The sequence below is a fragment of the Scomber japonicus genome, chromosome 22, assembly GCF_027409825.1.
Source record: "Scomber japonicus isolate fScoJap1 chromosome 22, fScoJap1.pri, whole genome shotgun sequence".
In the NCBI taxonomy this organism is placed as follows: domain Eukaryota; kingdom Metazoa; phylum Chordata; class Actinopteri; order Scombriformes; family Scombridae; genus Scomber; species Scomber japonicus.
Window position 1 is genome coordinate 9725568 of NC_070599.1, and position 16674 is coordinate 9742241.

General features: G+C 40.2%; 1 protein-coding gene across 1 annotated transcript in view; it reads left to right on the forward strand.

The window, feature by feature from the left end:
• The window catches only part of m1ap (meiosis 1 associated protein), a 33626-nt gene extending 19007 nt beyond the window's left edge, over window positions 1-14619 (forward strand). Inside the window, exons 7-14 of the mRNA XM_053343073.1 lie at window positions 10006-10161; window positions 10315-10474; window positions 12223-12364; window positions 12787-12844; window positions 13092-13234; window positions 13680-13792; window positions 13910-13988; window positions 14599-14619. Of these exons, the coding sequence (XP_053199048.1) occupies window positions 10006-10161; window positions 10315-10474; window positions 12223-12364; window positions 12787-12844; window positions 13092-13234; window positions 13680-13792; window positions 13910-13988; window positions 14599-14619 (872 nt within the window). The remainder of the gene's footprint in view (window positions 1-10005; window positions 10162-10314; window positions 10475-12222; window positions 12365-12786; window positions 12845-13091; window positions 13235-13679; window positions 13793-13909; window positions 13989-14598) is intronic.
• Window positions 14620-16674: the final 2055 nt, after the last annotated feature.

Sequence of the window (16674 nt, forward strand, 5' to 3'; positions counted from 1 at the left end):
CATAGATTCATAATGTATTAACCTAGATTTATTGTACTTGTCTGCCTAAACCACTTGTGATTTTTCTCGAAGTGGGTCTGCTTAGATTAAAACTAAGCTTTGTTCAATAAAGTGACACTTAATAAAAATCTGCAAATGGGAAAGAGAGGCTGTCCAAAATATTTGAAACATCTTTCACTTAACATATGAAATTAAGTTGTCTAGCAACCTAAAACAATGTCACTTTTAGTCTTTATGCTCTACATCCATTCATAGTTGAATATATATATATGTAGCCAAGCGTGTGGGTGTTCTTTATTGTGTAATCATATTAACTGTTACACTGCCTGCAGTGTGTACTGTATGCCATTTCATCCTTGTGACTGCCACCTTGAATAAGTAATGCTCTTTTTGTTTAGAAGTGTTTTCCTTCTCCTTATTTGCCTCCTCCGGAACACTTAAGCCATTTGCACACCCCACACAGTTGCACTTGGATCAGCAGACATCCCACAAATCCATTTTGAGTCGCAAGAATAATGACTCCGAACATTTATGTCCCTTGAGCAGAGGATTATAATCCACTGGCCCACAGCCAAGAATTATAAGAGGGTAAGCCAAGCCTTCATCCTGAGGACTTACAATGAGACATACTTCTTGTATTACATTACAATAATAATGTGAAACGTCATTGATCCCCAGAGGCAACTTGTCGACTCACTTGCCCTCCTCTCAACGGGAACTTCAAACCTACTCAGCAGCAGTCCTAGAGCAGAAGGGGAATAACTTTTGCATTTTATTTAGCAGTTCAGTTTAGCTAGAGAGGTACCACCTATCCATAAAGTCACACAAAGACATGGATGCATTGTGTCACCCATACATATCATTCAGCCTTCTTGATGATCATGTGTGTTAAAGCAGCGAGAGAAGCTTCCTTTCTGTCACTTTTAATGTGGGCAGAAAGCAAAGTCGATTTATCTGTTTTAACTACTGACTACGCCTAGCTTTTTATTTGTGGAGTCTTTAATGTTTTTGTTTTTTAATGTAGTGTCTGCATGGACGACATTCTCCCTGTAGTTTTTCACTACCTCCCTTACAGTAAATCAAAATTTTGATACATCTGTGATTTCACCATGTTGAACTCCCTGGGAGTAAGTAGAGGGATATTTTTTGTGCTTCTACCTCCAGTGTAGACTCAACTCCTGTAGGATGTTAATAAACACCATTCCTACATTTTTGTGGGCTTGGTTTTGTGTAAAAACAACTTTCCACCAGACTTTTCCTCCTCATCTAGTATTACAACCACACACCTGCTGTGATTCAACCCGATGTTGCTCTCTCCCTCTCAGGCTCTTTCCCTCTTTTTCTCTTTGTTTCTGTCATTCAAAGAACTTTCCGTCACAGTCAGCTAGTTCAGCTTAGTGTAAAAGTGCACATACGTAGGTGCTCAGGAAGAAACTCCACCCAGATCTGCTGACAGACTCACGCTCATCCAACCAAAGCTACCACACAACGTACACACAGACTTGAAGTACATTGTACAAGCTCAGATAAAATTGACCATAAAGACTTATCTGATGCATGAAAATGAGGAGTGCATGTTTTTCCCGCCACACGCACACACACGCACACACACGCACACACACACACGCACACACACACACACACACACACACACACACACACACACACACACACACACACACACACACACACACACACACACACACACACTGTGCCAAGGTCAGGCTGTTCACACCTCTGTGTGACGTTAGCAGAGCAGCAGGTGGCTGTACAGATGGATACCGGCATCACTCTTCACACCAGGATATGGAACCTATTAGTCCCACACTGAGAGATGGCCTGTCGCTTCACATCATGGACACACACTTTTTAAAAATCTAAACCCACCTGACATCTCAGCCAATCTATCTGAAATATATTCATGAAGTCCAGATAGATTGGCTGAGATTTCAGAAAGAGCAGATTTAGTTGATATTTTGATGTCATAAGGTCAAGTCAGGCAAGACAGGTTTCAATTATCCCTCCCTCTCACCCTTTTTTCTTTTCTGATTTAGTTTTTTTGTCTCCATAACATGTACTGACCAAATAAGGGGTTGATTAAAAAGCAAGAAGATGAACAGAGAGAGTAGAAGAAAACTGCTTCACAGCTATTAAACACCCAGAGAGTGCTGTTATACTCCATTCGCCGCCGACCTCCCTGCTGTCTGCCACCATCCTACTCCTTCAATCATATCCCTCCCCTGTCTTTATCACCAAAAAATTGGAGTTTGAAGAGTGTACCACTAGATACATTTGGTGGAAAATCATTCTGTATGTTTAAAAAAAAAGGTTAAATAACAAACAAAGGCCATGGTGTCTTCAAATTACTTGTTTAATCTGGTTTTTATGTGGTCGACTAATCAATCTCCTAAAAAAGCAATCAAGCATCAAACAGAGAACTCAAAACCCATTTTAGCATCCTGACTTTGAACCACCAGCAAGACCGTCCTGACAGGCCTCATTGCTTCTGTTTTGTAGCTGACCTGATTTCTGATCACCCTGTCAAGGATGAAAACATAAAGAATTTCCCCATATTAGCATCAAAATATTCAACTACATATCACTTAACACAGTGCCACACTCCAACTCTTCAACCCAAATATATTAGGACATAACAAATGTTGTCCTTATAGTGTCAAAAGGTCAACCTGGTACGATTGTCTTATTATCACAAAACAGCAATTAAATCCATCCTCTCAATTTCTGGTCCCTGTTACATTTGCCGCGGGTTAGATTATGTCTTAACAGAGAATGAAAAAATGAGTTTGCACTCTTCAGTTTGGTATCTATAAAACATCAGATAATTGCTTCCAAATATCACTCTCTCAATCACTGGTTTCCTCTCATTTCTTCTGTAATGGCACATTTTCTCTTCTTACCCTTTCGTTCTTCACAAACTTCTTCCTACACTGTTTCACCTCATTTCCTCTCTTCTATTTTCACTCCTTTTCTAAAGCAGCCATATGTAAAAGGGAAAAATTACTTATCTCAGTGCCCGTCTCTCCTCCTGTCTTCCTTATCTGTATGTCTGCACACACAGATAGACTGTGTGTCTCTCTTTCATCTTAAAGGAAACAAGGTCATTCTTCTCTTCCTCTTTTGAGAGGTTTGTTATGTGCAATCGTCTGCTCTGCTACATATCACCGTCCCTTTCTCATCTTTCCTTCCTGTCTTCTTGTGCTTGAATTCACAAGCAAACATTTTGGTTTGAGGACACTGCATGACACTGGAGACTGAGAAGTCTGTCTGTGGGAGTCACTGTGATATTGAGGCGGCCTTTCTGGCAAATGGATTTTTGGAGTTGTAATTGCCTAAGTCCATAAAAGGGATCCTGGTCAGAATCCCAAAGAAACAAACAGAAAAAGACAAGTTGTTTGCTTTATCTTTGCTGGATTCCTGTCCTTCTGCGTAACCCTGTGTAATCTACGAATGCCGACTGAAGAGCTCTTCTCATCCTGCATCCTCTTGTCTTCTTCAAGTGCTTCAAAGAAGTTGTCCAGATGCCACGCTCTCTGAACCTCTAGGTCCTTCTCTTCTATCTAACCCTCTCCTCTTTTCACATTCTACTTGAAACCAGGCAGTTGATCTCTTGCCATCACTTTACTTCTGCTTGCCTGTTGGTCATGCTCACTGTAACATGATTTATTTGAACAACAAAAAAGCAAATAGCAGTTCTTCCTCTCCAACATCCCCAGGTTTATATGATTTGATATTAGTTTAGTGTCATATTAGCACCACAATGTGTGGTAACAAACCTAATCATAAAATGATGTCCCCCCATCTTTCTTTTTCTCTTCCTTTTTTCTCCTCCTTTAAGATGACCACTGGTGCCCCCCGTCCTCATGTCCTTCTCAAGTGTCCGTCTGCTTTAATTGTCTCCATGACCGCATGGCATTAACAGAAGTGACTGCAAGGCAATTAGGTCACACAGCCCCTGGTGTGTCTCAGGCTAAATGATCAATGTCGTATTTGTCACAGTCTCCAACTACATCAATGAGCTATTCATCATTAATGCTAACGCAGACACGCTGACAGACAAGGACAGAGTGTGTGTTGTCAGTGTCACTTTGTATGTTAGATATGGATTTCAGCGGGAAATTCCGCAGACAGACATTCGTCAGCACTTCATTCATATTTAGATACACTTTATGTTTGTCATGGAGATGCATTAAGTTGGTATCACAGTATTGCTTCACCCTTAATGTTAAATTGACACATTGGTGCCAAATAGGGATATTTTTATTTGTGTTACACAAGTAGAGATACCAGCTGAACTGACACAGTTTTCTAATAGGATAGTGCTTAACTTTAATCAAAAGTAAGGCAAGTGTTATATAAACTTTCATTATACCAGCGAGTCTCTAATCTGGGGTCTGTCCATGCTAATAAATTAGTTACTACTAAGTTACTATTTCCTTAAAGTTAGGCTGCATTTATCGTCATGGCTACAATAATACCCAAATGATTAAGGTTAGGGCACAATCATAGTTACAGGCTCCTGTGGCAAAATCCATTGTTGGGTTATAATATCCATCCACCATAGTCTTCTGACTGAGAAAATCTGATATGCAGTATATACGTCAGTCAAACTGCACCAGTGCTCTGGGTTATGAATACAGTGGCCACTAGGTGGCATCTGTCTCACAAACATAACTATATGTTGTTTTTGGGCACCCAACATGCAGTCTGTGTTCAACCCAGATGTAATAAATAATTGTGTTTAATTATTAATATAATCATGGTTTGGTTATGATAAAAAAAAAAAAACACGTTTATTGCTGAGGTATGGGAATACAGCGATGTTGCTTCATTAAAGTTTAACTTGGTAAGAAACACTGTTAAGATGATCTGACACGATTCCAAGACAAACCAAGGGTTCAGTCAGATTTTAAGCAATTATTCAGGAGTAACACCAGCAAGTACTCATGTAATGTCAATAATAGTCCAGACAAGAAAACTGTATGTACACAACTATGGCAAGTACAATAGATCATAGTCACATTACAACACACGTTTATGTGAGTAATTTCACCCTTTGCCATTTCATTCATCTTTGGATCACTTCATGACTTCGCTGGCAAACTTTTAATAACATCATCATGTTCCCAGATCTCTGTCATAAGCAACAGAATAAAAGGTCAAACCAATGAAAAATAAAAATCCAAGTTGTTGTAAACTGGAATTATTCTTCAATGAGAGATCAGACCTGTTATGTGTCCACTTTATTAAAGTGTCACTGAGCTCACTGGAGAGGAAAATTACATTTTATGCTATCATGAAACTGTCATCATTTAGATGAAAAGTTAAAGTTATATATATGATATACATGCAGTGGATAGGCCCAGAGGAGGTCTTAAAAAGCGACATCAACTTGTCAATACTAGATGTTTGACTGTATGTAAATAATTTTCATTTATAATTACCTGCTTCAACATATGTCTCCATTAGCATGATCTTACTGGAATAAGACAAACTAATTGTTAGAAGCTTTCATAAAGATTCCTACCATTACAGAGCACAGAGGTCCATTATCTGTATCTGGTCTGTGGTCAAGCTGATTCATATCTAAATGAGTGAAAACAGGGTTGTAAAAGTAGAGCTCAGCTTCCTCTTCTGGTTGTGCATTAGCTCGCTGCATCACTTATTTCCCCAAACAAGCTAATGTAACATTGGTTGATGGTTACAAGGATGATGCACTTTTGCTAATGCACAGAGTAAAAGGAAAACCATTAAACAGCATGGACCAGGCAGAGTGGAGGGCAAAAGAAGGAAATAGCCCAGGGAAAGGAAATAAGACAAAGGCTGTGTCCGAAATCACTCCCTATTAACTATATAGTGCACTACATTTACGTCCCCCATTTCATGTCTGAATGCTGTGTGTGTAAAAAAACTTCACTATGTAGTACCCTCAAATATTCCACAATGAAATGAAAAAGTAGCTTTCATGGTATGCACGCTACTTTCTTCTAACAAGCACACAATGCAATACTCCACACTTTAAAAGAATTAAAACTACATTCACACAATGCTACACCTGATAGTGATGACACAAAATAACAACAATTATTAGATGGTTAAATTGAAATCAACATACAGCTGATATTGTTCAGCGGGTGCATGGCGTATCTGCTACCTCACTGAAGTGACAAGCTAACCTGTTAGCCTGTCACTATTAGCCTGTATCTGAATCTTCCACATCCAAATTTCTTTGAGTGATTTGAAGTGAAATAAAATGGAAGTTCAATCTTACTATCAGGCTAACAGGTAACTTCAGATTTGTTGTGGTCATAATAAGTTTATAAGACAGTTGCATCTTTAAAGGCAGCAAATACTCTTACCTATATTCATGATTTTTCCAAGACAGGAAGTTTCTTTTCTTCCATTTTGCATCATCAAATAGAAGAAGTCTAGTTGGTGAGAGGGAAGCCAGGCATGTAATGGGTCTACCTGCACTGTACATTTTATTAACTCCATGCTGGGGTGCGAGGCTTGGCTTGATGGGTTTATACACTGTGATACAGGTTAATATAAGTTTTCTGCATAATTCAGAGGGTAGTTCAAATGTAAATGTCCTTGTGTGAGAAGTAACCCAACCTTCTCTGAAAGCACTCACATCAATCATTTATTTAACAAAAAGAGCAGAGGTCTCCAGGGAAATTATAACAAAATCAAAGTCATGACATTTTCATCTAATCGAGTAGTGTTTTAAGGTTACTTTGGAATGGGTGTGTGGAGGTGAATGACAAATATGGTTGCCCTTGACGAATTTCAGTAGCTACAGATTTGGGCGCGCCTCTAGGCTGTGAACTAATCAATTTCACACATTTTTCTTAGATCTAGAAAATCTGACGTCATAAATGACTCATTTGGAAGTAGGAAAGTCATAATCAGCCGTTGTTTTACATGAAGAGCGTGTTTCTAGGCAGTTATGTAATGAGTCCGCATCCGTTAAATCTTGACTTCTTAACGGTCTTAGCTGTAGGGAGAGACAACCCACAACAGCTACCTCCCTTTATATGTATTTTAAAGAGTAGTAGAAGTCAAAGCAGGCTGGGTTTTGACTTTCAGGGACATTTTAATACGTTCACTTCAAGTTTTGGACCTTTGACCTGTTGAACACAGGCATCTAACATTATAACTGTATAAAAATAACAAAAAATCACAAAAAGCACGATATGTCCCCTTTTAAATCCGACAAGATGAGAAAATAGTCTTAGGATTCTAGTTTTGAGTCCTAAAACTCTCAAGCGAGTATTTATTGTCTTTGCTGTATGAATTCTTTTAGATTTAAACTGAATGCTATTTGATTGCAGATTTGATGGTTTTACCCTTGCAAACTAAATCAACTATTTAACATCCCATTTGTGAATTTTAGAGCTTTTGTAACATATTGAAGTAAAGTTACTGTCTCTGCAATTTAACTGGATTTTTTTACTAACTTTAAATTTATGGTATTACATTGCAGAATCATATATATAAATGCATATTTATTTTATTCAGTGTGAATAATATTACTGTTTTATTTGCATTTCCTGACATCTTCCCAGAGTTATTTGTGGGTATGTACATTATAATTCCAGTATAGTAATGAGTGAAAGTGAAGAAATCATTATCTTATTCAGTGACCATCCCTCATTTCACAGCATCTAATAGGGCCTGTGTGGAAACAGGTGTAATACAGTGTCACATATTCACTCACACACCTGCATATGTTTTCATAGAGATCCCCGTTTAACTCATAATCTTTGTATTTGACCCTACAATCAGGACACATACATATACACGCTTAATGATATTCTACTGCGACCCTGAATCCTTACCTCAGCGTGTGTGTCACACTCTGTCTTCTCAGGTATACACACACATACACACACACACACCACGGGACACGCTAATGAGATGTATGAGCACAATTAGACTTTTAGATGAGAGGGATGGGTCACTCGTAATGTAATCTCTCACACTAACAGAGCAGAGAGAAAGGAAACAGACCAGAACAACCAAGAACAGGAAGAGTGAGAGACACGGGAAGATAGAGTTTGGAGGCATGGATAATACATAATTGATTTTTTTTTTTTTTTAATCTTACATGCCTACAGTGAACACACACTTAATGAGGTCAGTAAAGATTCGTAAAATAAGGAGAAACGTCTGTCGGAGGATTTAGTAATGTAAACACATTCTTCATGAAGTCAGATAAGCCTCCTGGAGAGAAAACACACACTTCTGGGTTAACTACTCTCCCCTTTCCTGCTCAGTCAGTAATGTATTACTTTACGGAAAACATTAAGTCTCTCTCACACACACACACACACACACATGCAAACTGGAGTGTCTTTAGCAATTCACCTCTCATTATCTCCCTCTCTCACACACTGGCACACACTTCATGGTCTAATTACACAAGAGCGAGCACTTCCAACAGCGCAGTCCATCATCCATCACCCACCACACCCATCCATGTCTTCTCCGTCTCTTATCTCACTACATCCTCCCGTTCTCTCCCTGGCTGTAATTTATACTTTCTTGTCCTCCTTTTCTGCATGCTCCAACTTCCATAATTCTTTCTCTCCTCTCTCCCTCCCTCCCTCCCTCCCTCACCCGCTCTGTCTCCTCTTCTCTCCAGTCCTACTCCCCAGACAGGCATTATCGGAGGGAATGGCGATCGATTTCGCTCCAACTCGTTTTTCCTCCGTCTCAGTCCATCTTAACCAAGGATTTTGCTCTTATCTCTCCATTACTGTTTCCACAACAGCAAGAACCCACCCTCTCTTCTCCTTCTCTTTCTCCTCATCCTCCTGCATGTCTTCATAATGTGTCCTCTCCATCTCTGTCAATTTCTCCATTACTGCTAACTTTTTACTTTTCTCTGTCTTTCTCTCATTATTTCGATCCACTTTCTCCTTCTTCTTACTCCTGCTCTCCTCTTTCTCTGCAGTCACTCTGTCCTCGATCAGGAATGTAGCAATACTGTTATATATCTTTATTGTAGTGCTAATCCCAAATACGTGAGAATTCCCACCAGTTCTGTAATCTGTATTAAGAGCAAGAGTGATGTGGCATGTGTTGAAATTGACTTTACATGAAAGGAAACTGGATGGATTGGAGCAGAACTTGTAAAGCAAAAGTGCTTTTAGTATATCCTTTGTTACGCCCTTAATCGCCTCTCTTTCTCAGCCCACATCGTTCTCGCCTTCACCCAGCAGGGATCAGACCACAAACGTCCATCACACCAACTCTGGGCAGGGGGGGTGTAGAGGACATAATTCTTTCCTCCTCAGATAAAGTACTTATTTCTCAATGAAGCACTTTTGGAAACTTTGGCCCAAGACAGAAATAGCTTCCGTAGCTTGCGCCTCTGACAGATGAAAGAAGAAATGACATATTTTATTTTTAGGAATTTAAAATTTCTCTTTTTTTTCCTGGCTGGGTGAGTTTAAATTCTCCATCCATCCTCACTTCTCATTTTCTCTCTTATCCTCCTTTCTGTCAACCCCTGCTCCATCTGACCCCTCCCTTGCTCTTACAGTGCCTCCTGATTCTTTTGCTCCCTTTAGTCCCATTAGTTATCTCCTGATGGATCATTAACTATTAAACACCCGATACAGGAAAAAGGAGAGGAGGGTTTCTGTCGAGTATGCAGTTCAAATTGAACATAGAGGGACTATATTGAATTTATTGATCGTTGCTTCCATCTAGTGGTCAAATTGTGCATAAGGAATGTAATTCAACTGCAGTCGGTCTGACACATGAAATTGAAAAACTGGGAAAGCCAAAATTGATTTGTTGAATCATTAAAACAGCACAATTTGTTTTCGCTGCCAAAATCAAGTGCTGGTTTGTTCTTATTGATCTTTAAAATAAACTAATGACAAAGAAATGAATAAATGGGGATTATTTCAAGTTCTCAGTCAGTCTGGTCTTCTTTGTGTCCAAATATGAATGCTGTGGTGTGTCCGTCTACAGACAGTCTGATGTTGGGGACAGAGATTGACCTGCAGAGGGTGGACAACAGTGTGTTTGCCATGGAAACCGTGTTAAAGGCATGGCTTCAGGAGCAGGGAGGGGACAGGGAACACCTCCACCTCCTTCTTCCAAGCCCCCTGGACAACCCTATGCCAGGTTTGATACTGCATACACATACATATGTCCACCAACTTCCAAAAAAGTATTAACCACTACTTGAATTCACATTTACAAAGGTAAGAAGAACATGCTGAGTCAGTGGAGCCTACATAATGTCACCTTCTCTTATGGCACGTGCCTCCTGTGTAGTGTGTGTTAAGTGCGACATGCAGGAGCGTCTGATAAGCCCTGCCCTCATCCCTCTGACCCCCAACCTGGGAGTGAAGACCGAGAGCGTCCGTGACTTCATGCCTGTCACTAAGGGATCATCCAATCAGAGCCCAACACCACAGAGACTGCGAGTGATCAAGTAAGAGAAGGGGTGCAGGGGAAGAGGCTTCTTACTGTAGCCATAAACATGAGGAAGTCTGGCTTCCATTGGTCAACTGTATGCAAATAGTTACAAAATAGTTCAAATTGATTTAATTCAAAATCACAGACTACCAAAAGGTGAAGACTTGTGTGGCATGAAAATAAATATACTGATACTTTTTTCACTCTGTGTGTTTAAATGTCACGTGAAATTGTAATACACATACACATACATATAGTGAGTTGATGCAGTTGTAAATCCAAATCATTGACAGAGGAAGGAAGCAAAATCTGTGATAGAGGACAAGATGAATATACCAAGTTTTAAAATGAAAGGGATTGTTAAGATGTTACTGTGTGAGCCATCCTTTCTTTTTTTTTCTTTTTAAAATCACTTTTGAAGGAGGATAAGAGGCAGAATGCGTGTGTATGATCATGCATGCATTCTCCATTAACCACATGCATGTATGTTGTGTGTATTCAGTAAAACCCTCCATGTCTATGAATGGCTCCATTCTGATTTCAGGGAATAGTGGAATATTTCTTGGATGAAACTTTCCCCATCACATCAGAGTGGGCTTTGTTCTGCTTGGAGTCATCTGCTCTGATGACCCAAAATGACTAGAGTCGAGCAGAAAAATAGCTGCATGTCTGACGGCTCCAGTCCAGTGACTTTGTTTGTGAGGAAATGTTTTGATTCTCATACAGTAGAAACTCATGACACACAACAGCAGTGGTACGACAGTGGTGTACGGGGGGAAGGACAGTAAGCTGACAACAACACACTGGCTAGAATAACACACAGCAAAATAGGAAAAAGAAGTTAACTGTAAATAGTCACAACACAAAACACAGATCTACACACACCAGCAGAAGCCAACTTAATGTTAACTGGATGTTTGGAACATGGTAAACCTAATCAGATCAACCACAGTCTGAAAGTCTTCTCATTGAGTTGAATTAAGTGGATTGAGTGTAACAAATTGAGGTTTGCCTGGTTCAGGGTGGTTATCCTGAATTTATATTGTAAGGGCTCTTAAGTTTACACTGGTATAAACAGCTCTGATCATTCAGTACTGATGTCATTTCATCCAAAATACACATACAGGCGAGCAATACATTTATTGTATGTACACACACTGATGATAGAAAGCACACATTCAAGTGTAACATAGATGAGCTTTTTCTTCCTCTTTCCCCATTTGCATTAGTTTTACATTCACAGGGGCTGCAAGTAGGATGTTATTTGTATGGCTATGTGTGTGTTTTGCATACTAGCCAGCGAGAACGGTACTGTGCACTGTGTATATGTGTGTGCTTTACATACTCATGACTCATGATTAACAGCTGTGACATTTAAAGGAAGCTAGAGGACGGTCACTTTGTTAATAAATTCACCTCGGCAGGGATGATGTCATTCTCCGTCTCTCCGCTCCTGATGATTTATTGTGTTTGCGTAGTGTCTGCGTTTGACTGAAAAATGTTTCATGAGATGAGAGGCTGAGAGAAGACGGATGATTTGACATAAACTTTCTCACAGGACGGTTGCAGCTGTCACAGTCGGTGCAAGCTGCAAAGCATTTTTTCTGACATCAAGGACAGTTGCTGTGAAAAGTAAAAGATGTCCAAGACGGGTGTGTGTGTGGGTCTGCATACTAACCAAGGTTGCCTGTGTATGTGTGTGTGTGTGTGTGTGTGTGTGTGTGTGTGTGTGTGTGTGTGTGTGTGTGTGTGTGTGTGTTGTAGGGCCCTGCGAGCAGACGGAGTGTGTGAGAGTGTGTTGTACGGCCTGCCGCTGGTGATCCGCCCCACCACCTGCTGGCAGCTGGATTGGGACGAGATGGAAACCAACCACAACTTGTTTCACGCTCTCTGCCACACACTTAGGGTGTGTTTTATATTAGTTTGTCAAAAAATACCAACTATACATAACTGACAATACAACTACTGCAGAAGTGTCTGTATAATTAATATCACTGTGTTATCATTGATCGTGCTGTAACATGTTCTAGGTTATCTGTTGATAACACAGCTCCATTTTTTTTTTTTTTTTTGCCAAGATGATCTTTATGTTAATGCATATCTTTAACTAGATCATCACACTTTTATTTTGCAGTCTGCTCAACCATGTCTTTGTCTGCACAATGCCACTAAAGTCTCCATTAAACAAAATAGCTCTGAAGTGTGAAGTGTGAAGTTGATTGGTTCTTTAGTTAGCTTTTTCCCCACATCGTAACACTCTCAACATCTCGTTGTTCTTTGCTAACGTGTGACACTTATTGATGTGAGATTTGTTTTTCCCTCTTTCAGAGTCGTGACTTGTTCCTGCTGCTGCAAGTGGAGCTGGCCCAGAGGTCTACAGCTGGAGGCTCAGGTCCATATGTTGTGTGTGTTTACAGTATGTGTGTGAAAGTGAGTGAGGTCATGGTGGCCTAGTAGATAAGAAGCATACTGTACCATAGAACTGCAATATCCTCAGTTGGTTTCTTGTCAAATAAAGACTAAATGCTGAAATCTTTTTTTTTATAAAGAGTAATTTGCAAGTCCTAATGCAAGTTTATGTATTGTCTCTCTGTGTGTGTGTGCATATGTGTGTGTCTCTGCATGCAACACAGGTGTGTATTCTCACTATGTCCTCCAGCCCTCCCCTTCTCTTTCCCTCCTCCTGAAGCCGGTGGTCTCCAGAGAATTGTTTCTGCCCTGCTCACTGCCTGTCTCAACTCAGGACCCGTCCCCTGAAACCATGCATATTATTCAGGTTAGGTGACCTCTGTTCTGCCTTATTAGTAGTAGCATCCACAACTCAAAAACAGAAACAGATGTCTCATACCTCCAAAATGATATGAAAGACAGTTTTCCTTTGAAGTAGTATCTGGTGTTTGGGTGGGATGAAGGCTATTTCATATCAATTAAAGTTGGACACACACAGAAACTTTATGTAAATAAATATGCAAATTCAAATACAAGAGCACATATGTGTATGTGTCCCCTGGCAGTATTTATTTATTACTGCATATATCACTTAACTATGATAGCAGAAAAAAAACCCTCTTTTCCTCAGCCACTCACCTTCCTGTTATATTTAAATATTTTTCAGTAACTGCTTTATTTGATTACAGGAATTACATGAAGCAAACACACAAACAGCAGTTCAGACATTCAAATGACACACGTTTGGTTGATGATTAATTTGTCTCGGTCAGGGTTGTCTCACTCAGCTGGATGAGGAGTTTGTGTTCAACCCCCTCACCTTGACCAGTAACCTCTACCAGCACCTCAGGAGCCGAGGCCTCTCACAGCCGCGATACCCTTACAGGTATCATGGTTTTTATTATCACTATCCTCATAAGTGTGAGGATTCTGCTCATATTAGACTAAATCTATGTGAAGACGGTAGTTTAGGAGACATTTGGTGATGATATTGGTGTTGTAGGGTCCAGCCAGCTTCCCACAGAGACCAGCCTCAACCACTAGAGGGCCCTAAAACCACAGCCAGCAGACAGCCTCGGCAGGTAAACAGACCAGCTTTATGACAGTGTAAAGGTCATCCAGTAGAGCTCAATGATCATCACATGAGTAAACACGATAAACTACATAAAAGCTCATTTGACAGGGCAATATTCTCTAAATTATGGTTTATAGTACGTACTTTTAATTTCACTTCCTCTTCACTTCCTCACTCACTAGGTGGCAGCGCTCACTACATGCAGACAGTTTCACAAGTACAAACTTTTTGTGTCTCTTAGAAAAGATGTTGAATTTCCCACATGTAGGGAAGTGGTTCTTCCAAATAATTTCTGTCTGACAAGCAATGTTTCTTAGAGCTATAGATGAGGCTGATACATTTTTGACTGTTCTCAACAATGTCAACAGCCTGACACTTTTTCATTTTTGTAGTTTTGACAAATTTGCATATGTTATATGTTAAAATACCATCATGCTCAGTATAAGAAGGACTTCTACTCAGAAATATTTTAACAATCCAGCTACTGGAGGTTTGTCAATGAGAATATGAAGTTTCACTCAACTCACAATGGACTTGAATTTCATGCTAATAATCATTTTTATTAGACTTTGGAGGATCTTAACATTTCATTCTTCTCTGTTCTTCCGTTACATCAGCTGAGGCCCACAGTGGGCTGAAAGTGTGTAGCTGTTGGCAGTGTGACTCATCAGGCTTGATAAGGCTGCTGACATGCAAATAGTTCAAAAACACAAAGAAAATGTTCGTCCGCTCTGCTTTTGTTTCATCCTGTTCTTTGGCACGCTCTCTTTTTACTCTCTACAGCACAACTTTAACCCTGAAGTCTTCACATTATCTTTGTCTTTGCTCTGTTCATGTCCTCTTGTCTTTCTTTTCTTCTATAATTCTTTAATCTCTATAATCTCTCTGTTTCTGCCACCTCCTTCAGAACCACCTCCTCTTCCGCCTCTTTTATCTTTCTTCTCGTCTCCGTGAGAAATTGAATTTTACAGTTGAGACTTCTGTTTTTTTTTCTCCTGTATTGTTGAAAGTTGAATCTAATCAGAAGTTGTTCTTAACGTTCATTATAAGTTAAATCATTGATTATAAAATGTGTATACAACAGATTTTGACATGTGTTTTTCATTCAGCAGCAAAACCAGGGTCGCCAACTGGGAATGAACAGCAAGGTCAGGGCCACTGTGGCTCCCCTGCCTTCCTCCTCCTCCTCTTCCCACTCCTCCTCCTGCTCTTCCTCCATGGGACCTCCTCCAGCTAAGGCTTCCCGTCCAGCTTTGACCCTCCTGAGTAGCAGCAGGAGTGGAAGCAGTCGGGCCCCAGCTCCTACACAGCTGGAGGAAGACGACGATAGTGACTCCATGATAATACTGTAAGAAAGGCCAAAGGGGTGAGTGGAAGAAAGCGTGCAGTAACAGGGGAAGTGACAAAGAGGCAGAGGTGGTGTTATATATATTTTAACAAGTCATTTTACACACAAACTTTGTACACAGCATGACCTGTCACTTCAAAGAGGTTTTCAAATGAATATATGGTATGATAATATAGCTTAGGCAGCACACACACACACATATGGCTAATTTGTCCCCATTGTCAAGTTTGTGAGGCAGCTCATAAAGGCTTTAAAGACTTTTTGAAGACTTTGTAAAGGAGGAAAAGACACACACCCCTTTGCACGTAGACGCACACGACACACACACTTCTGTGCTACACCCTGGGTGGTTGCGGCCTCTTTTGATACTTCTATTCATCTCTATTTAAGGGTTCTCACAACCACCGAGTTGCTATAAGCTAGATCTCAATTTAACAAGCCCCCGTGTATGCCTGCGTGTGTGAGGAAGGGAAGTTTCAACTCACTGCCATCTGCTGAGTTAGCAGAACTTCAAAGAATGGCACACCATAAACAATGAAAAAGATGAAAAGAATGGAAACAGTGGGACAACGAAGGCCTGAGAGTCAGAAAAGGAGGGAAGGAGTGGAAAGTTCGTAAGATATTACCCCCCAAAAAAAATGGTGGGTGGCGTGTGTGAGAAAAGGAGAGAGATTAAAGCAATGTGTGCCTGTTACAGCACGCGAAATTAGCTATAATAATCCAAAAAGTAGGAAAAAACATGATGTAAAAATACTAATGTAAACAAACAGTATATGAGGACTAATAGACAAACGCACATATGCACATTCCTTTTCCATTTTGCCCTTAAGCATCGGTCTGAACACAGCTTCACTGTTTTAATGAGACAGAGAATAAAGCATCAGACAGAGGGGCCTCTCTGCTCTCCTTCACCCCCACAGCACGCTCTCTCTCTGGGGGTTGAAAGGCAGCGTTAGAGGGGGGGAGGCGGTGGATGGAAGGAGAACAGAGATGAGAGGAAACTGATAAAAAAAAAACTTGAGTATGTTCTTTAAAATTGTGAATGTGGCAACTTTTTGTAAAAAACAAAAAAGAAGAACATTTCCAGTGTGTGTGTTTGTGTGTGTGTGTGTGTGTGTGTGTGTATGCAAGGGTCAATTCGAGTCCATGCATTTACATCACCGCTTGATTTCTGCACAATGTCAGGCTTTGCCCACGTTACAATCAGTCACGTTTACTCATTGATTCAAGCTCATACGCACATAATTGTTCAGTTACACACATCCATCGTCACCATTATTAATCCATACACACACACACTGTCACACAGGCTTAATCAGTCTCCCGCCATTCCACCCCCTTGTTG